Source organism: Fusarium phalaenopsidis (genome assembly GCF_050370095.1).
Source record: "Fusarium phalaenopsidis strain FUZ10S chromosome Unknown contig_32298, whole genome shotgun sequence".
Lineage (NCBI taxonomy): Eukaryota > Fungi > Ascomycota > Sordariomycetes > Hypocreales > Nectriaceae > Fusarium > Fusarium phalaenopsidis.
Window position 1 is genome coordinate 1,218,670 of NW_028145407.1, and position 20,950 is coordinate 1,239,619.

Below are 20,950 nucleotides of genomic sequence, written 5' to 3' on the forward strand. Positions count from 1 at the left end.
ACTTCCCGCGTCTCCTGCGACTCCTGACGAGACGAGCTTCGTGGTATGCTGCTGCGCCATCTTTGCCGTGCTACGAATTGCTATCGTCAAACTCGGCATCCTTGGATCAGCGATAGGCCTGCCGCTTTTGACCATGTCCTGAGGTGAGCTTGGCCGCCGCAACCCGACATGCTCAAGATACAGACCGCCGCCGTGCCGCCAAGTATCCACTCTTCGCGCACTATCCACGACCCCTCCGGCGACTCTCCGTCCGCGTCCGCGCGCATCACGCCTGCCTCCGTTCAAGCCTCCGATCAACACTCTTCCTCGACTCGGGCTGATCCCGCCTGGGGCGTCATGAACGGCATCGTCGGTACCGCCCCCATGGGGACCATGTACGTTCGCGCCCTTTACGACTACGAGGCCGACGACCGCACCAGTCTCAGTTTCCACGAAGGCGATGTCATCCAGGTCATCACCCAGCTCGAGAGCGGCTGGTGGGATGGTGTCATCAACGGCGTTCGAGGCTGGTTTCCTAGCAACTACTGTCAGATCATCACGAGCCCAGACGACCTGCCCGACGCCGCCCACAATGGCGCTCTCGAGAACGTTGAGGATGACGCCGAAGACGCTGAAATTTACGACGACAACTACGAACAAGACGACGACTCTGAACAGGATATGCCTGTGGGCCTTCCGCTCGAGGGCACTGATGGAGGCGACAGCTCGAGAGCCGACTTCTGGATTCCGCAGGCCACCCCCGATGGCCGCCTATTCTACTACAACATGATGACGGGCGATCGCAGCATGGAACTGCCCCTCGAGTCCCCCGTTTCCGCAAACGAGACCGGCCCGCGAGACCGAATGAACGTTAACATCCCTGATAAGACAAGGCCGCCCCCTGAGATGATGGCGCGCGGCTTAACTCAGGACGAAGACGACGAGTCGCTGACTTCAGCGTCTGAAGCCGAAGGCGACTCCTCGAGGCTTGCACGACGCTCAAAGGTGCTTAAACGACACATATATTCCCCGCTCGAAGTTGATATAGCCGCTAACACTTGTCTTGCAGCTCCGGAATCGTGCCTCGTTCGGTGCTCTGTCGCCTTCAACATCCATGGACTCTATCAATGGCGCATCACCCATTGGTCGCCCAAGAAATGGCACTTCGCCGAACGGCCATCTTGCCGCCGGCCAGGTTCCAAACATTGCTTCAGCTACCTCGTTCACTAGCACTACCTATAATCTTCCAACGACAGCCACCGTTCCTCGCTCATTCTTCGATGACGGATCTACACCTTCGCTCAGCTGGACTCTTCTTGTTTCCAACATGAGGCGTGCCATCGACAGGTATCGTGAGGCCATCACCAACAATAATCGCTCAGAATATGTAGCACGAGCCGAGGATATTTCCGATCACCTACGACTACTCCTGGCCGCTGGCTCTGGAACCACCGATAATCACTCCGGTCAGCCATCCATCATCTCAACAAATAAGGCCCTCTACCCTCACTTCCGGGATATGATGTCCAAGTTCTCGAAGCTCGTTATCTCCTCCCACATTGCTGCCGCCGACTGGCCCAATGCCGAGTCCATCCAGAAATGTCTACAAGAAGCCGACGGTGTCCTTCTGGGTGTGTTCAGTTACGTGGAAGTCGCTCGACAACAACGCGGCGAGGAGATTCCTCGTCTCTTCCCTGGTTTTGTCATTGGCAGCACGACTGGTGGCAGCTGGCAAAACAACGGACTAGGCCCTCGAGACGAGATAACCGCCAACTTCCTCGAGGACGATGAGGGTGTTGTGGAGCCAACAGCTATCTTGGACAACAAGTTGCTTGAACGACTTGATGAACAGAAGCGCATTCTCGTATCCAGCATCCGCGAACTCGACAAGAGCCTCGTTGTGCCAGAAAAGATCATCACCCCCTACAGACACGAAGTGATTGGGAACAACGTCTGTTTTGCAGGTGGCAGAGTGCTGGAGACTTTTAGGCAATGGGTTGCCATGATTGAGTCCATTGATCTGTCATCCTTGGGGAACAGCTTCCAGACACCTCAACTATCCGATTTTGGCACTCATAAGCAGAGCCTCTATGACAACATTTCTGACCTTATCCTGGGATGCCAAGCCGTTGCCGGTCCCCTGGCTGATGAATGGACTGAGGTTCGAGGTGAAGCGATGGAAAACCGCCTGGAATATGTTCGATCATGCGCACGAGCACTGGAAACAAACTCCTCGCATATCGGATTCTCTCTACAACTTCTCTCTGAACAAGTTCAGATTAATATGCAACAGCATCAAATGGACCAACGGCCTCACGAGGAACCTTTCACCCGGGCACCTCTACAAAGAGGTGAGACGATGCCATACGACCGCCCACACCAACGAACAGAGTCAAGGACTGCTCCAGTGAGACCAGCACTGGTTTCATCACAGTCATTCACCGAAGGAGATCCTGCGCCAGGCAACTTCCGCAAGGGCGACTACTCGAAGGTCAAGAAGATCTTTGGCGAAGATCCTTCACCCCAAGTTCCAGTCACAGAGGATACACCAGAATTCTTACTCCTCGACTTCGAGCATGAAGTATCTTGGGATGCCAAGACCTCGCCACCTACCGTCAAGGGAGGCTCTCTACTTGCCCTTGTTGAGCAGCTCACACGCCATGACAAGCTTGACTCGAACTTCAACAACACCTTCCTCCTCACCTACCGTTCTTTCACTTCTGCTCGAGAACTTTTCGAGCTCCTCGTAAAACGATTTGGGATTCAACCACCCGAAGGCCTGACACAAGCGGACTACGAGATGTGGAGAGACCGAAAGCAGAAACTCATCCGTTTCAGAGTGGTCAATATCCTCAAGAGTTGGTTCGACAACTTCTGGATGGAAGAATACAACGAGGAGTCCAAACAGCTTATCCGGGACGTTTACACATTTGCAAAGGATACCGTCAAATCAACAGAGACCCCTGGATCGGCACCTCTGATGGCAGTCCTGGATCAGAGATTGAGCGGCAAGGAGGCTGGAGCTCGAAGGATGATCCAGACGGTGAACCAAAACACCCCCACTCCAATCATGCCAAAGAACATGAAGAAGCTCAAGTTCCTGGATATCGATGTGGTGGAATTCGCCCGACAGCTCACAATAGTCGAATCACGACTCTACGGCAAGATCAAGGCCACTGAGTGCTTGAACAAGACCTGGCAAAAGAAGATCGGCGAAGGCGAACCTGATCTGGCCCCCAACGTCAAGGCCCTCATCCTCCACTCGAACCAAATGACCAACTGGGTTGCCGAGATGATCCTAGCGCAGATGGACGTCAAGAAGCGAGTGGTTGTTATCAAGCACTTCGTGTCTGTTGCCGATGTAAGTGGTGCAGAATGCAAGCGAGCCCCTTGGAACAAAGCTAACACACAGGCAGCGTTGCCGTGCGCTCAACAACTTCTCCACACTAACCTCCATCATCTCGGCCCTGGGTACCGCACCCATTGCTCGTCTCAAGCGTACATGGGATCAAGTGCCCCAGCGAACGCACACCACCTTGGAGTCAATGCGGAGAGTCATGGCAAGCACCAAGAACTTCGGCGAGTACCGAGAAGCGCTCCATGCGGCCAACCCCCCCTGTATCCCTTTCTTCGGTATGGATCCCCCCCTTGCTATGGATGCAGATGATAGATCACAATGCTCACAACCAACAAAGGTGTCTATCTAACCGACCTGACCTTTATCGAGGATGGTATTCCATCCATCATCAAGAAGACTAACCTCATCAACTTTGCCAAACGTGCTAAGACTGCTGAGGTCATCCGAGACATTCAGCAGTACCAGAACGTGGGATACTCACTGCAGCCGGTGCCTGAGCTGCAAGACTACATCTTGAACAACATGCAGGCAGCTGGTGATGTGCACGAGATGTATGACAAGAGTCTGCAAGTCGAGCCTCGTGAGCGAGAGGATGAGAAGATTGTGAGGTATGTTGAACTGCGGAATACTCCCGCGTCGTATGGAGGGGTGCCTTCTTTTTTCTGATAAGCCGTTCTGGCTGGCTCCGCGTCGGAGGTCTCTTCAGGAGTAGTTACCTGGAGACCTTGGTAAAGATGAAGAGAGACAAATGCTTACCTGACTTGTTGTTGATTTGCAGGGTTCTTGCCGAGTCTGGCTTCCTATAAGCAGTGCCCCCTTGCAACTGTTCCGAGACGTCGATGCAACCGCATCTATCCACGTTACGATACCTTGGAAATGGATCGGAAACAAGCCGGGATGGGTGTGATTGTGATCCTAGCCGCGATCCCGACAACCAGCGATGGACGAGATTAGCTACAGCACACGGCGCACATCGCTGTGAGCAGCGCCGCCCACATCCCGTTAGAGCGCGAAGCGGCACAACGCAGCGAAACTTGGTCGGGAGACGGCCCGTGGAAGTTGGTGTGGTAGATGTTGGCAGCAGGGGTTCTAGAGCGTGGGGACATTGAAGTGGGGAGTGTCAACGAGACTGATGGGGGCAACTCTGATCGTGGTCTCTACTCGATGACCTGGCTTATCGACATGTTCAGACATGAGGTTGTGAACACTCGGAAGCCACACTAATAGGACTGGAAATGAGCCCGTTAGGGGAAAGGGGGAGCTCCAACACAGGAGGCGAGTCCAACATTGACGGGAGGAAGGGGAAAACTCAGTGGTGGCCGATGGTGACAATGGGACGATGTACGCTGGCCGCACGAGGATTGAATATACCTGAACGGATCTAGGAGAAGGTCGAATGATACGATATGATGGAAGCAAGCAAGCAAGCATCTAGGAGAGCGGAGGATGCCTCGACTGCGAAGACATACACAAGATAGTGTGGATGGGTGGGTAAAGGTTGGCGAAATGGCGCATAGAGCCGGATGATACTACCTATCTGAGGATTAATGATCCTTCTGCCGGGCTGAGAAGAAACAAACATGCAACATTGCCCTTGCTCGAAACCCCATACCCCAGCTTCGATCCATGCTGCCCCCAGTCCCCGACCCGAACGTGCAGGCCCGCCGTGCCGTCTTGGGGTTGCAACGGGGTGGGACGACAAGCCCTGTTGGGCATAACCTGAAGGTGACGAGAGGCGAAGCGAGATGTTCCAGCAGCTGCATTAGGGGGATCAATATTTCCTGCATCAGCAGAGTTATGGCACATGACTCCGTAATCTCGAGTGTTGGTGTTTTGAATAATCAGGAGGCAGCCTGTGCCTCAGCCTTCATTGAACAATACCACCTCGAAAGAGTGGTTTCAAGCTAAAACGTGGGTAAAACTGCATGTACACGGCCCTGGTTATCAACAGCGAACAACCTGAGGGCAATACAAAGAGGCCGTGTGGGATATCATTCTCGTCATTACAACATATATGCTTCTCTCATAGCCCTGCACTCCTCGTTTAGTGCTTGTGGAGCTTGGCCTTGATGCGCTCGCCCAGGCTGGGCTTGTCCTTGTGCTTGTCATCGTGAGAGTGCTTCTCGTGAGATTTATGCGAGTGCGAGCCGGAAGAGGACTCCTCCCCAAGGTGGACACCCTTCTCCTCCATGAGGCCTAGGAAAGGGTTAGACAGTTATCAAGCAAGCATGGGTAGAAGTCAACGTACGGTCAGCCTCTCGTCCAGCACCAGGCTTGGTGGCGTCAAAGTCTCCGCCGTCAGCAGCGAAGCCAGTGGCATGGACATATTCATCCTGAGCAGGGTCGGGCTGGTTCTCGGACTTGGATGAAGAAGTAGCAGCAGCACCCTCGGAGCCGATCTCACGGGGCGCTTCGGAGAAGCCTTCCTGGGGTCTTTCTCGGCCGGCATCGCCCCCCTTCTCCTTGGCGACGACCTCAACAGGGCGGGGACCGGGACCCTCGCCCAGCTTAGCGGTGTTACCCTCTGAAGTGTTATCAACGTCCTCGAGGTCGGTGTTCTTCTCCTTCTCTAGACCCACACGCTCCGGGTTGCGAGTGTCGTTCTGCCCAGCGGAGGTGTCCCGGGCATCCTTGGACTGGGCGCCAAATGCAGCAGCCTCTCCGGAGGGTGTCTCAACTCTAGCGGTCTTGGGGGCAGAAGCCTCCTGGCCGAGGGTCCGTTCGTTGTAGTTTTGCTCTACCTTTTCCTGGGCAGGGGTGTCTTGAATGGGTGTTAGCGAGGTGGTCTTTCAAGGGTCGGGGCCTAGGGAGTGTTAAGAGTAGACAACTTACCCAGGTTACCGGCGTCGTAGGGCTCACCCTTGGCGGTATCACCCTGGACTCCAGAGACGGGCTCCTTCTGGGGCTGGTTCTCTCCCCAAACAGCCTTGGCGGCAGCGGCGGCGGCGTTGCTGATGGTCTCCATGGTGTATTTGATGGTGGATTATAAAGGAATTTGGGTATCAGACGGATTGTTGTGTAAGTTGACGGGGTATCTTGCGTGGTGAAGGTGGGTGCTTCCTGGTTTCAAATCGAGTGCGTACTGGGGTATAATAAAAGGAATTGAAGTGGTATGGAAATGAAGAGAAGATCACGGGAATAGCTGAAGTTTAAATGCAGCTCGAATGATCTACAGTCAAGGACAATCGAGGAAGGGAGGTTTAACAAGCGCTGACGTCGTCAGGCCTGCTGGCTTGGATGTTGGTGCGAGGGGTGGTGTAGCTACTGTACTGTACAGCTGTGCTCTCCACGTAACTACAGTACACGGCACATGCCGGTTCAACAGCTATTCGGGCCTCTTCAAGGCAGAGCTGAGTAGGACAAACATCATCCCGTATGTGGCGGCACGGATTATGACGCCGCGGCCGACAGATGCAACAGGGTCCTGGCACGTTGAGCCGTCGCGTCCTGGAGGTCTCAGCTATTCGAGTTGGATGGATGATGTAAAGTGCGGTTCCATAAAAAGGGTATGACGTTACGCCGCCCTCCACCGAGCCCTTGACCAAGCAAGGCCATGCCCGTGTTGGAGATGGCGGCTGAAATGTTTGGTTCTGGTGCAAGGTCAGCAAAGGCGACCTGCCAAGGTGGGCACAAAGATCTGGGGTAGACCGAGATACGTCAACTACGTACGTCATCGACATATGGGGACCGGTTTGAGTTGAGCATCACAAAGATGTACTACGGACTGCACAGCACTGTAGTTTTCGTAGTGTGTGAAGAAACCACGATCTGTAACATTAGAGAATAAAGGGAGTCATCTTTAGGTATTCCAATAGGGTCAGAGCAGAAGATACATGTGCAATACCATGATTTGCGCATGTCGCGATACACGTCTCTCACCTACCCTCGACCTGCACAGGACGCTTGGCTCAACCCACCGATGAATCGATTCCAGGGCGAAATGTTCCGCTTCCATGTGCGACAGTGTCAGAGAGATTGGCTCTCGGACGTCATCTAGCCAGAGACAGTTAACCTGTCTCGTTCCGCCAGGTCGTTAATCAAACGCGGTCGTACACTTGCGAATCAGCGAGCGTCGTCAGTGTTAGCGGCGAGCATGCAGCCCTGTAGAGCCTGCTCGGCCGAGTCCCGGCTCTTGGCCCCCAGGAGAAGGGCGGGAATGCACATCAGCTTCCCGGTTGGAGGGTTGTTTTTTGGGTAGTAGGGCTGCGAGAAGGACATGCGATGCTAATGTTGACTTTGGTTCTAGAAGCCATATCAACGCCATCGTCGACTGCGCTTGGGCAGACTAGAACGTGGTGCCAAGAGAAAGTATACGTGTAAGCTGGATACCGGACCCCATTTGATGTGTTGTTGGTCAATATTAAGCCAGGTGACGACTAGAGGCCTGCGAGGTCTGTTTCAGGTTATATGGCTGGGGTGTCTGGATCGCAAGTTTGGTACTGTACTCGACTCGTGGTGAAAGAATGGGTAGGGTGAGAAGATCGGACATCATCTCACAGACGTATCTCATACTTATCTTGTCAGCACTTGGACGCTCACCGTATCAACAATTAAAGAGGAGATCCCGACTTCGGCCACGGAATAAGAATGCTATCAAAGGCCCTGACCCCTGTTGGGTTACTTCGTTCGCCTTGACTTTTGAGGTCGCCTCGACTCTTGAGCCTCTGCCACCATGTTACAATCAAGGCTTGAACTCTTGTTGGGGCTGTGATATATCACGTCAACCAGTCTCGTTGACCCCTATCTCTCAAGCCTTGTGCTTTTCGTGTAGTCTCTTGCTCCCGCTGCCGCCTCCTATTCTCCATGGCTCAGAATGTCCACTCCCGAGTCTTGGTGGCCAGGCAGTCCCTGTCATCCAGGTCCCGCCCAACATGATCCCCCCCTCACCACCTCAGGTATTTCATGTGCGAATAGGAGCTCCTCCGTTCGTATCCGCAAGGTCTAGTTTTAAGCAGCCTGGCAGATTTTTTCCAGGCTCGGATCGGCCTGCGGTCTCGGTATCGACATCCGTGCGGTTTGGCATCTTTGATTGTCAATGCTAGTGGACGATGGATGTCATGATGGGACGTGACAAGTTAGAGATCGTCAGCCTTCACACCGACTTCACCTTCATACACTGGTGCTGACGGGGTCTAGAATAGACACAGTACATAAATAAACAAATACCATCCATAGCTTGCGCCGGTGTGCGGGACTCCATCTCCGAGGACGCGGTGCCTGTGTCACTCCGGGTCCACTGCCAGTCCGAGCACCTCCTGGCTTCCGACTCCGTCTCCGTCTGGACTGCGACTTTCACCTTTTGCGCATTCCTGACCCTGCATCCACGTCTGGAATTTATACATGTTCAGAGGCGCTTTTGCTTTTCTGGCTTCTGTTGCTACTCTGCGACTGCACTTTCTTCGCTGCTTCACTTTGATTACCATCACCCGCCCTCCTATTCGCTTCTCCGCATTCGCTCGCAGCTGGACCTGGACGAGACCAGGCCCTGTGCGCTCCCTTGCTTGACTCGGTGTCTTCGCAATCACAGGCGACCTAGGCGAGGCGAGGCTCACTCACATGTGCCGAATAATAAACCACACATAGCCACATACCCCGCGCACCTCTTCTTTACATACCTCCCCTTACGCCTCCTGCACGCTGGGCTCCGGGGGCCCCGCAACAAAGACGGAAACATTACGGGCTTGCACGGAGAGCGAGTGCGATTGATCCGGGAGCGTACCGACAACGGCCAAACGGGCTGCGGGCAGGTCGAAGGCCAAGCAAGTGCAAGGGGAACGGGAGAAGGACCCATCGCACACATCCTGCTAGCCAGGACGTTGGGTGCATCCGCGTTAGCCATCACCTGGAGGAAGTGAGCTGCAGGGTCAATCACAGGCGCTGTGAGCGACTGGGTCTGAGCCCAAGGTGAGTGGCTGGCGGGCTGAGGCGGCGTTCGTCGCAACGAGGACGAGGTCTCCAACTGCGCGCGCTCGATCGCGTAGGCTCCTCGTGATGGGCGCAGCCTCTTTTAATGGTTCTTCGGCCTCCTGAATTTCACTCTCTGCCTGTGTCGGATCCTTCGACCTTCGCCTCGACGGCCATTCAGTCAGCAAGACCACTCAGCGGGCTCACGATACGATTCGCCGCCCCTCTTGTTTCAAGCCTGACAGGACGCGTGCCTCCAAAAATCGCAGCGGACAAGCTGAACACGCCATCTTTCAAACTCGGTCAACAGCTGGATTTCTCACCGTGGAGACTGATTGAAGAGGTGCTCTTGCGCTCCCGACGCTACGGGTCTTGTCTGCATTCGGAATCGTGGGTTCTTAGTCCTCCCGCTTGCTGTTTCCCCGCCGGTTCCGCTTCCTCCGTGTGTCCGACCTCACCGCTCCGGTTCTACCGACGATCGCCGGCGTCCACCTCTCGGCAGGGCGCCGTCGTTGTCCGCAAAACCCCGGATCACCATGGTGTACTGCGGGAAAGCCTCCCAGGGCTGCCAAAACTGTCGCACGCGACGCATCAAGGTACGTTGTCGCGGTTGAATCGCGCCAAAGGCAGTCGCATGACATCTATCAGCCTCATTGCCGACAACTCCCTCTCACAATCTTTCTATTTCTTGGCTGACTAGTGTTCATCATTCAGTGTGACAAGGTAAAACCAGAGTGTTCACAATGTATCCGCGTCGGCAAGAGGTGTCCGGGCTATCGCGACCAGCTGTCTCTCATGTTTCGCGATGAGAGCAGCAAGGTGATGCAAAAGGCACACGCGCAATGGGGTGTTGGCGAATCTGGCTCAGAAATGACCTCGCAAGCTTCGTCCAGCTCTTCAGCCTCATCTAGTGCATCAACTTCTGCGTCTGCCGCTTCTTCTGTTCCGACCCTGTCGTGTTCCACATCGACTAATACCAAGCTGGCACCATACTCCGCTCCCTCATCGGCGATATCTTCCAGCGCTTCATCCACCGCATATTGGTCAACTTCTCCTTCGTCACTCGTTAGCCATCAAACGTCACCACCAACTCCTCCATCACCAAACTCATATCACCAAACCTCCTCTTCAACCTCGGCAGCACAGCCAGTCGTCGTTGTGCCACCGCTACGCCTTCCAACTCCCGTCGACCCGAGCCTCGAAGAACAGGGAGTCCAGTTCTACATCAACCGCTATCTCATCGGCCACCCTGACGAACCTAAGACCCCAGGCGACCTTTCTTCTACCGAATGGCTATGGGACCCCGCAGTACAGGATGTCATGGCCGCTGTCGGTCTCGCCAGCTTGTCGAATCTCAGGGGTGATCACAATCTGATGACGACTGCTCGCCAGAGATATGGAATGGCCCTGAAGCAGACCGGCCGCCTCATCCAGACTTCGGTGACGCCGGACTTTGAGGTTACCATGCGCTCCGTCGTCATGCTTGCCATGTTCGAGGTGTGTGCCCTCACCCCTGAATTTTCTTCATCTTCCTCCCCCATGGTTAGCTTGATATTCTTTCACTTTCTCCTAGTGCTTTCTCTACCATCAAGTCATTGACTAACCGCCTTGTGCAGTTGGTGAAGGGAGCAAACCAGAACATCGCCCACGTACATGCTCATGTGATGGGAGGTGTTGCTCTGCTACGGAGATGGCTACCTATACCGGAAGTAGCCTCCCTTGGTATTCGGGCTATGTTACAGATGTGCTATTGCCTTGTGAGTTGCATCTACGCAACACTTCTCGAACGCTCGACTGATAAATCCTCCACAGTTCATCCCCGCGCAAATGTCGGCTACTCCTCTGCCTGCTCCGTTCTATGAGTGGATTACGTTCAGTTATGCTCTTCTTGACCCCCCCGATCGGCCAGCTGCCGACCTAGGCATGTTGATTTGCCGCTTTATCGAACTATCGACACATATTCAGACATATGTTCTCAGCGATGGTCGGCCACATACAACCTCGACGCTGAAGCAGCTTTTGGACATCGACGCCGCATTTGCGGAATGGGACCGCAAACTCGGACCAACATGGCGATTTCACACCGAGAAAACAGACGATCTCCCCCCTGCCGCAGTTTTCGAGGGCGAATACCACATCTACTTCGATATGTTTGTCGCCCGAATGTGGGGTCACTACCGCTGGGCGAGGACCTTGCTCAACCGGATCATTGCAGACTTCATCACGAGTCACCCGTTATCTAGTTCACCGTTGGTCACGACATCCGAATACAAAAATCGGCTCGAGGTAGTTCGGCTCCTGGCTCGAGATACTCTCATCAGCACACCGACACACTGGCGACACCCCCTCCTTACCGACAAATTCGCGATACCAGTGGAGAATATGGGAGGAGCAGGCTCAGGTTCGGCTGGTCTTCCGATCGTTCTTTTCCACCTACAGGCTGCTGCTTGTGGCCCTGGCTCTTTGGATACATATTGGGATTGGGCTATTGGGGTGATGGAGTGCATTTGGAGCGATCTAGGCATCCTCCATGCCAAGTGCATGATGGACTCTATGAGATCACATCGAGACTCGGTCAAGGTAAAACCAGAAAATGATATGAATAAAGGCAGGGCAAAGGGGGTCAGGTAAAGGGCATGGCATCGGCTGAGGGTTTTTGGGTGCACAATCTGGCGCATATTCTTGGTGATTTTTTGGGGGTTGGGGACGGTGGTTCAGGCATGGGCATCAGGAGCTTCCGTGAGGGTCGTGAAGCTGGAAGCTGTACCACAGTCGGCGACGTTTAGAGTGTTATGTGCTTTCTCAGGCGTTGAGTTGTTTGGGACACGGCCTGTTATGGCCTGGTTTGACAGGATGTGGGCACAATACTATCTTCATTTGTTGGGTTGCTGCAACTCCGCTACTGGCTTCAGGGGGCCATCTTTTGGCATGTATTTTTAGCATATTGGCTCGGTTACTTGGCATCAGTGTGAATGAGGCTGCATTTAGTAAATCCTCATTGTCGAATATCAGCTTTATGACATGACGAAGGGTATATAGGAAAATAAAAGAAGACGAGACATGACCACCACAGCTCATAGCTATGATGCTCCAAGCGATAACTTTTTGATCAACCGCCACAAAAAGGACTGTATAAAATGGATTGCGACCGAGTACTTGCCTTGAGCAAGCCCGATGGGTCTTAGGCACGATCAAGATGGATTGCAAACGCGACAGTCCTGCAATGCATGTGGGGTTCATACTTGACGAGTTCACAACCATGTAAGTGTCCAAACTAGGTACCTAAGCAAGCAGATGGGAAACAAACAATACCCATCCACGGCATAAGAACACAGTATCAAATTGGTATTGTCCTCTTGATTGAAAGTCTTGATGATGGCCTAGGAGAGCAACTCAACAGAAATAGCACAGCAGCGGTACAACTAAAGCTTATCCTAAAGTTATAAAAACACAAGAACTCATTAACAAGGTTTGCAGCCGCTACAAATTATACCGTAATAGTATCAATAAGGTTGTAAATTGTAAATAGGCACGCGGGTCGAGGAAATGCCAGGCACCAGTATAAGCTCATCCCACGTGATGGGGTTGCGGTGGTCTCAGCAAACCTTCTTCCGAGTTGGCTAAACCTCATCGCAAGAGATAAATTCTTCCCTCGCAAAATCTCCAAAACCAGCAGCAGCAAACGTGGCATTTCTCTCTTAACAATCGCCATTAAATACCCAGAAAAGGCTTGTTTCCCCAGTGGGACCTGACTAGACCCCCGGAGAAATAGTGCGGCCCGCAGGGTTAGCACGTGCATTACTTGCAGCCGCTTCCGCAAGGCTGCCATGTCACAGTCAACTCCACTTCAACACATAGCCTTATCGTAACGACCATCCCGAGGACATCTCACGTTTCTCGATCATCATTATATCCAACTGCAAACTCTCCCGGATCGACTCATCCTCATCGCTCGAAGCCCAACAACTTCAGTACATCGCTCCCTGCCCAGTATGGGGTCTGACGCTCGCAAAGGTAACGCGACTTGCCACAGGCGCGTGACGAAGTTATGCTAAGCGCATCATGTAGGCGAGGACGGCACGATCAAGGTTGCATCGAAGAAGAAGAAGAATGGAGTCGTCAAGCTAAAGAAGCTCCCGCCCAAACACAGCAAGCCGGGAAACTGGAGGGACGGTAGTGTTGCGGAAGGTATGACCCGATGTCGTGTCTAAGCTCTCAGGGCACAAGGGACTAATTGAGCCAAAGATAAGAAGAAGAACGGCACCTCTTCACCTACAGGAGCGCCTTCGCCAGGCCCTGTAGTGAACCAACTCGACGAAAATGCGCACGAAACGTTTGCGACCGGCCGACCCCTCGAAGACAACCCCGACCTCCAACAATGCAAACACTGTAAGAAGAGCGTCCTAAAGACGGCGGCAAAAGCACACATTGCGCAGTGTCTCCGAGTGAAAAAGGAAAAGGCGCAAAAGAAGAAGGAGGCGCGCGAAGCCAGAGAAAGGGCAAAGGAGGCCGCAAGACAAGAGGAAGCACGCAAGGAGGACGAGGAGAATGGTGAAGGGAAAGGCGACGATGACAGCGACGAAGACGGAATATCAGCTGAAAAGAAGGCCACTGGAAGCAAAACCGCCAAGAAGGCTGCCGGGAAGAAGCCTGACGACGACAAGAAGGGCAAGAAACGGAAGGCCGATGGCGATCCAGACAAGGGGCCTAAGACGAAGAAGAAGAAGGACGAGCCAAAGGCCAAGGTTCCTAAACCAAAAGGTAAGAATCCTACGACACATTTTTTGGAGGATCAGCTAACCATATACACCAGGCCCCGTGGACGTGGAGCGACAATGTGGTGTTATATTACCCAACGGGCAGCCTTGTGCGAGGTCCTTGACATGTAAGAGTCACAGTATGGGCGCCAAACGTGCTGTTGCTGGCAGATCTCTACCATACGATATGCTTCTTGCTGCCTACCAGAAGAAGAACCAAGCAAAACAGCAAAGTGAGTCCCCATCAACTCCTACCTAGTCATCGAAAGACGCGGCTAATCGTTGTTCCTTTCCCCTATCCAGAGGCAGCACTCGACGCCAATGCTCCCATAGAGGACGAGGACGACGCAAATAACGGTCCTGTCGACTCGGATGAGGAAACATCCGCCGTGATGGGCGCTCTGGCTACTTGGAAACCCCAGCCCGTGATTCCGCAGCCCACCTTCGCGCCGATCAAACGTCAGTACCAGCTTGCCAGGCTGCACGAACAGCTTCAGATGGCTACAAATGGTGGCAGAACCAACATCTTCGCCGTGAGTGGCTTCGGTGCGCAAAAACTCCCCGAGGGCCATCCTGGACTGCAGGAGAGTGAGGACGCTCCAGGGGAGCTGGACCTAGGAGTTGTGGGATTCGGGGCACGAACATCGGCAACGTTTACTCCCCAACGGCAGGCCTCTGTCTCGAGTAGGGCATAGGGTCTGAAGATAAGCCAATCTCAGCGCACAGTCACTTCCAGAAGGCCCCCAAAGCTCGAGCTATGATCTTTTCGACGATGAAGTGGACCATATTCTGGAAAGCATCGAGCAGGACGACGATCGCCAGACAGGATAATCGACTACATGTCCCCACCGGGAGAGCTTCGCTGGTTTCAAGCTTGGATTCATACTTCGAACAACCAGAGCAAACGACTCATCGTAGCTCTATCTAAGGCTTATCTAGACCTATATTGACATTTAGGCATCTTCGTTTGTCTCAAGTCGTCTTTTTTCCATACCTCGGACAAACGTCACATGCGAGTCCAGAATGGGCGGCGCCGAGGTGCAGTCAGATTGGCGCTAGGCTATGACGTCGTACTCAAATGGCGGCGAGCCGACCACCCTTGCAACTCGCAGCTCGCGATCGCTGGTTCTCATCACGCACGCGACCGCGTGTGCCCTTGGAAGAAAAAAATAACGACATTGATTCAACACTGATCAAACAGTCGAGACAGCGCGCACCGTTGCGATGTCATCCAAACAGGCCCTCAATGCCCTTGGCCATGCCGTTTCAGGCTCCATCGGGACAGCTATATCGACCTCGTCTCTCTACCCGCTCGATCTGATAACGACCCGGCTCAAAGCGCAACGCAAGACTGCAGACACTACCGGCGACTACGATGGAATCATTGCCGCCTTCAAAGGAATTGCGGCAAATGAAGGAGGGACCAAGGCCCTATACAGTGGTCTGGGGACGAGCGTGGCCAAGTCTGTCTTGGACAGCTTTCTATTCTTTGGGTTCTACAACTACCTACGTCGACGAGACCGGACGCCAAAAGTTCTCGAGGAACTTGCTATTGGCGCTGTTGCAGGCGCCTGCGCTCGAGCCCTAACCACTCCCATCTCCAACGTGGTCACTCGAAAGCAGATGTTGGGGGACGAGCAGTCGCTTAGGGAGATCCTGACTGAAATGCGGCGAGAAGGTGGTCTCCTTGGCTTGTGGTCTGGCTATTCAGCTACCCTGGTTCTTACGCTCAACCCCAGCATCACCTTCTTTGTCAATCGGCGACTTGCGGCGCGCATTATCCCAGCACTGGAGGAAGAAGATTTCCCCATTGCGTGGATCGCTTTCTTAATTGCTGCAACGAGCAAGGCGGCCGCCACCGCCGTCACCTATCCTTTCCAGACGGGCAAGACACGGCTACAGATGGCGAGCGGCTCGATCGACCTGGCAGAGCAGGATGAGAAAGGACAAGAGGCGAAGTCAAAAACGAAACGGATCCTAAGAAGGATGGTTGAGTTCCTGGACCAGAGCATATTTGGGGTCATCCTTCGCATCATCAAAACCGAGGGCCTGCAAGCATTGTACGCAGGGCTCCGCGCCGAGCTCCTCAAGAGCTTCTTCAGCCATGGCCTAACAATGCTCACCAAAGGGGTCATTCATAGGTTTGTCGTTCGGGTGTGGTTCATGGTACTGCTACCTCACCTACGGCAACGAAGACTGCGGATGAAGTGATGGATTCTCGACTGGGTCTGACATGGACTAGCATTGGAAGGCAACACTCGACTTCTCCACGGTGCTGGCTCCTCGGGCCGAGAAGCCTGTTCCCTCGGACCGGAGGGCGACGAGGCCGGGAATCGAGGAGCCCTTGGCTCCTTCATGTTTCTGGGACTTGGAAGTCAGAGGCACGTCGCAGACGTAACAGGTCAGGGGCGGGTCGTCCTCTGAAGACGACTTCTTGGTGGACGGGAGCATGAACTGCTTCACACAGTTGTGGCACATTACGTGCCCACATTGCTTAGCCATCATGGGGTTGGAGGCGTTGGTGAGCATCTTGCGACATGAAGGACACGTTCTCTGCTTGCCGGTCGAGGTCTCCTCCTCGTTGAAGTTGATTGTAATGAGGTTTTGCATGGTTATCGGGTGGGCGTCGTCTGGCGATGATGCCGGGCAAGTCGGCACCGTCTTTGCCTTCTTGACGACAGGAGGGAGTTTACTTGTTTGGGCATCTGGAGTAAGTGATGGAGTCCAGAAGGAAGGGAGCGTAGGTTTAGCGGCCTGTATTAGAAAACATTTGTTAATCAGGGATAGCGACATGGGGGTACATCTGTTAAAGCACACCTTTTCGTCGTCTAGTGCTTTTCTCGCTTTGACTTTGTCTTCTCGTGCAATGCGATCCAGCTCATCTTGATCAAGCTCGAACTTGCGCTTCGTCCCTACGAGAGCTAATGCATTCTCGCCACTTGTAGCATCTGTAGTCGCATCGTCCGTTTTCGCCACGGGTCCCTTGCTCTTTCGGTCCAGTCCAGCTTGCGTCAATTCAAAATCCGCGACGGTGCGCTCGCGATCCTGCTCGTCCTCGAGCGCTCTAAGCTTAGCAGCCTCCTCCTCTGCCGCGGCGCGGGCCTTGTCGGCGCGCTTGATGTCCTTTTTCTGCGTAAGGATGTTTGAGAGGGCGCACTCGCGACAGAAGATGTCGCCGCGACGGCAGGATACGGGATCGCGGGCGATGTTGAGGCAGAGACCGCAAGAGCCAAAGGGGAGGAACGAGTCGCGATGGAGACGGGCTGAGGACGACGCCCAGTGTGATTTCGCGAGGGCGCGCTCGTGCGAGGTGAAGACGGGACGAGAGGTGTTTCGTTTGCCTTTTGTATGGTTAGTCGACTGGGGGGTTCGAGATGAAGGCGGGAATCGAACGTACTGTGTGACATGATGAGAGCCGCTTTGTATGGTGACGTCGATGTTTGCTTCGAGGATAAGGAGGAACTTGTTCTTTTGAATGTCGCGATCAGGAGGTTCGTGTGTCAATTATAGTATAAGGGTATTAAAGAGGACGCCGTCGCGAATTTGAAGTTCAGAACAACTGTTGTTGGAGATATAAGAGAAATGAATGTCGAGGTTAGAGGAAAGACGTCGATGAGCTGCCCCCCGGACGAAGCACATTATTCTATAGGGTAAGCCGGAAAAAGTTGGCAGTGGGTCCGTCATGAGTCCGCGTCTCCCCGTCGCGCAGAACTATTCTCAATTATATACTTGTTGTATAACTCAGTCTCGCCAACTCGAATCGATCGGTTCACCCAATTGAACGGGGTTTCTTCTATTCAATTGCTGCTGGACGAGGCGTGAGCTAGCTCACGTTTCTCGCCAGCCCGTCTTCGACGTCATGTCCGACTCCGATCCTCCTCCCGCCCAGCCGAGTTTGCCATGGCGCATGACCTCAACGGCTCTAATGGGCTGTGTCAGTATGCTTACGAGAGGGTTCATGTATGGCCTCAACGACCTTGAAGTGCGAGGGCTGGATGGATTGCTGGGTGTGCTAGAGCGGCGGAAAACTCAAGGCCGTGAGCGCGGGTTGCTGACAGTGTGTAACCATGTCGCCGTGTATGTGAAATCTCATTGAAACGCAACATTTTTTACTCTCACTGACCATGAATTGATTCCATTCTCTAGACTCGATGATCCTCTAATCTGGGGCATTTTGCCGTTCCGCTACGCTTTTGACGGTGCTAATATGCGATGGGGCCTCGGCGCCCACGATATTTGCTTCAAGAACAAGTGAGTGCCAAGCCCTCGATGAGTGCGCAAAGGCTGATCAGTACAGGGCCACGTCAACATTCTTCATGCTTGGCCAAGTACTTCCCACTCATAGGTTATGGCACTCTCCGTATGGCGGCTTATACCAGCCAACAATGACTCAAGCTATCAAGCTCCTCTCCGGTCCATCTCCATCATCCTGGTCAACAGCCTCAGACTCGGCTCTGGCCACAATCCCACCTTCAACACCAGCTCCTCCTGTCCCCGAGCCACTTTTCTTCTCTACCAATGGTGTCGACAGCTTCACAGCACCCGCCGCCTTCTCAGCCAACCGAAATGCCTGGCTTCACGTCTTCCCCGAGGCCTGTTGCCACCAGAGTCCGGATAGTGGACTACGATACTTCAAGTGGGGTGTATCTCGCTTGATCCTCGAAAGCGACCCGGCCCCTGAATTCATCCCCATGTTCGTCCATGGGACTCAACACATCATGGCCGAGGATAGGGGCTTCCCTAGGTTCTTACCACGCATCGGAAACAAGGTTAGGATAGTGATAGGTGAGCCAACAGATGTTGACCAAGTCTTTGGCCACCAGCGAGCGGCATGGAAGAAGCTTGTTGAAAAGGGAGACCCAGAGTTGCTCAGGGATAGTCCAGAAGCCAGGGAGCTCAGGGTCTCCGTAGCCAAGCGTGTAAGGGACGAAGTCGAAAAGTTGAGAGAGAGCATAGGCTTCCCAGCCGAAGAGGATGGCACAGCTGCTCTGGCAGAAACATGGGCCAAAGATCCTCACAAGAAGAAATACAAGAGCCCCGTTGATGGGAGTCTTGTTAATAGACACTGAACAGAAAAAGAGAAACAAGTAAAAATCCCAAAACACAAATAAGCTCGTCCAGTTCGCTGAAGCAAAGAGAATCCCATGCCATGCCAAAGAAAATGCAAAGTCGCCCTTCGCAACTCGATATTAGTTGATTCTGGTTGGTTGTCAAACGACGACAGCAAGTAATAACGACACCAGCCACGCTGCCATCAATCAACCACCATGATCCAACTTCTTTCTCGCCCCTTTCTAATCCATGCTGACCCCGAACGCCGTAGTGCTTGCATTCGTTACATAATAATTCCATAGTTTTGAGGTTGCTGTGTCATCCACGCAACTAGATCCAAGGAGCCTAAACAGTGAGTACATAGACAGAGCTAGCAATTTGTGAATACGCCCAAGCTGAGTCCGCCGAAGCGCTGCGGTTTGTCCAAAAAATCTAGTAGGCGTCGAAACCTTGGCCTGGGACCGACTGGGGATAGGCACGGGCCTGTGCCTGAAGAGCTTGCTGTTGCTGTTGCTGTTGTTGCTGGGGGTGCATCAACAGATCACTGAACCAAGCATGCTGGAGGGCCTCGTGGGCACTGATTCGCAACTCTGGTCGAAGCTGGAGCATCCTTTGCAGCAGATCGATACCGGTTGAGTCAATGGCCGGGAGAATGTTCCGGAGGTCCTGGGTGGCGTACATCTGGAAAGTCGGCTTGTACTCGGGAAACTGAGTAATGCCGGGCCAGGTACGCTCTGTGGGAGTCCCCATAATGCGGAAGATGCGGATGATCTGGTCCTCATTGGTGGTTCCAGGGAATAGCGGCCTGCCGGTGAACATTTCGGCCATGATACAGCCGGCAGACCAGATGTCGATGCTTGTGTTGTATGTTCGGCTACCAAGCAAAACGTCGGGGGCACGGTACCATAGGGTGACGACTTCGTTGGAGAAGGTGTTGACGGGGATACCAAAGGCGCGGGCGAGGCCAAAGTCACCGAGCTTGAGCAGGCCCTTGCTGTTGATGAGCAGGTTCTGTGGCTTCAGATCGCGGTGAAGGACACGGTTCTGGTGGCAGAAGTCAATGCCCTTGAGCAGCTGGTACATGAAGGACTTGATGGTGGCAGGCTTGAGGGCGCCTCGCTCACCGTGGGTGTCCATGTATCTTTTAAGATCGCCGTCCATGTACTCAAAGACGAGCATGAGCTTGTTCTCGGTGTGAATAACATCGTGCAGTCCAACAATGTTTTCGTGCTTGAGCTCCTTCATAAGGGAAATCTCTCGGATGGCGGTCGACGGGGTGCCCTCTTCGGAATCGAGATGGATTTCCTTGAGCGCCACGAGCTCTCCAGTTTGCCTGTTACGCCCTTTGAAAACCTGTATCGCGTAATGCATCAGCAATCAAGACTCTTGGTTTCGCGCATCGTACAGGAAGAAACCAGCAGCGACACAGGGTGTGGTGGATGATGGGGCAAGGGCGGGGGGTTGAAGCTTGAATGATCAGCGCAAACTCACCGTGGCATAGGTACCCTCGCCGAGCTTCTCGAGCTGCTGGAACGAGCTGGGATGTCGCTTTCCGTCCATGATGAATCGCTCCCTGCGCAAAGAGGTTCTGGTGGATAAAAGAGAGGGTGAGGCTGCAATAGCAAACGTTTGGGTAGCGAGCGGTGGGTGGATGTTCGGCTGGCGGTTGAGGAATGGCGTGTCACCGACTTTGACTTTTGGGTTGGAACTCGGGACTCGAACACTTGTAGACGGTGTCAAAGGGAAGTCGGGGGGTCCCGTGAATGAGGAAATTAGCAAAGAAGAAAGCAAGAGATGATTTCCTTCTCCCTGGAGCTGCCTGGTGTTGGTGACGGAGTAGCAAAGTCGCCCTCTTTTTTTTCTCGCCCTGGTCGCTTTCCGACTCGCGCAGCCTTTCCTC

General features: G+C 53.7%; 8 protein-coding genes across 8 annotated transcripts; 5 read left to right on the forward strand and 3 right to left on the reverse strand.

Annotated features, from left to right (window-relative positions):
- Positions 1–168: 168 nt before the first annotated feature.
- On the forward strand, positions 169–4,143 carry LRP88_06955 (ras guanine nucleotide exchange factor domain-containing protein; the record flags this gene model as incomplete). The annotated part of the gene is made up of 5 exons (XM_083243492.1): positions 169–969; positions 1,049–3,340; positions 3,396–3,612; positions 3,675–3,945; positions 4,116–4,143. The coding sequence occupies 5 exons, from the start codon at positions 169–171 to the stop codon at positions 4,141–4,143; spliced, it is 3,609 nt and encodes a 1,202-aa protein (XP_083100716.1).
- Positions 4,144–5,381: 1,238 nt separating this feature from the next.
- LRP88_06956 (uncharacterized protein) lies at positions 5,382–6,302 on the reverse strand (the record flags this gene model as incomplete). The annotated part of the gene is made up of 3 exons (XM_083243493.1): positions 5,382–5,533; positions 5,586–6,098; positions 6,170–6,302. 3 exons carry the CDS (start codon positions 6,300–6,302, stop codon positions 5,382–5,384), a joined length of 798 nt encoding a protein of 265 aa, XP_083100717.1.
- A 3,475-nt stretch (positions 6,303–9,777) lies between these two features.
- On the forward strand, positions 9,778–11,484 carry LRP88_06957 (Zn(II)2Cys6 transcription factor domain-containing protein; the record flags this gene model as incomplete). Its single annotated transcript, XM_083243494.1, has 5 exons — positions 9,778–9,837; positions 9,956–10,738; positions 10,858–10,998; positions 11,054–11,391; positions 11,457–11,484. The coding sequence occupies 5 exons, from the start codon at positions 9,778–9,780 to the stop codon at positions 11,482–11,484; spliced, it is 1,350 nt and encodes a 449-aa protein (XP_083100718.1).
- A 1,749-nt stretch (positions 11,485–13,233) lies between these two features.
- Positions 13,234–14,693, forward strand: LRP88_06958 (deubiquitination module subunit SGF73; the record flags this gene model as incomplete). The annotated part of the gene is made up of 5 exons (XM_083243495.1): positions 13,234–13,255; positions 13,310–13,429; positions 13,487–14,002; positions 14,055–14,231; positions 14,302–14,693. The coding sequence occupies 5 exons, from the start codon at positions 13,234–13,236 to the stop codon at positions 14,691–14,693; spliced, it is 1,227 nt and encodes a 408-aa protein (XP_083100719.1).
- Positions 14,694–15,222: 529 nt separating this feature from the next.
- LRP88_06959 (mitochondrial carrier domain-containing protein) lies at positions 15,223–16,209 on the forward strand (the record flags this gene model as incomplete). The annotated part of the gene is made up of 1 exon (XM_083243496.1): positions 15,223–16,209. The coding sequence occupies one exon, from the start codon at positions 15,223–15,225 to the stop codon at positions 16,207–16,209; it is 987 nt and encodes a 328-aa protein (XP_083100720.1).
- A 27-nt stretch (positions 16,210–16,236) lies between these two features.
- LRP88_06960 (uncharacterized protein) lies at positions 16,237–17,405 on the reverse strand (the record flags this gene model as incomplete). The annotated part of the gene is made up of 3 exons (XM_083243497.1): positions 16,237–16,752; positions 16,816–17,339; positions 17,396–17,405. 3 exons carry the CDS (start codon positions 17,403–17,405, stop codon positions 16,237–16,239), a joined length of 1,050 nt encoding a protein of 349 aa, XP_083100721.1.
- Positions 17,406–17,857: 452 nt separating this feature from the next.
- Positions 17,858–19,067, forward strand: LRP88_06961 (lysophosphatidylcholine acyltransferase; the record flags this gene model as incomplete). The annotated part of the gene is made up of 3 exons (XM_083243498.1): positions 17,858–18,075; positions 18,145–18,249; positions 18,344–19,067. The coding sequence occupies 3 exons, from the start codon at positions 17,858–17,860 to the stop codon at positions 19,065–19,067; spliced, it is 1,047 nt and encodes a 348-aa protein (XP_083100722.1).
- Positions 19,068–19,482: 415 nt separating this feature from the next.
- LRP88_06962 (cyclin-dependent serine/threonine-protein kinase PHO85) lies at positions 19,483–20,610 on the reverse strand (the record flags this gene model as incomplete). Its single annotated transcript, XM_083243499.1, has 2 exons — positions 19,483–20,403; positions 20,542–20,610. The coding sequence occupies 2 exons, from the start codon at positions 20,608–20,610 to the stop codon at positions 19,483–19,485; spliced, it is 990 nt and encodes a 329-aa protein (XP_083100723.1).
- Between the last annotated feature and the right edge of the window lie 340 nt (positions 20,611–20,950).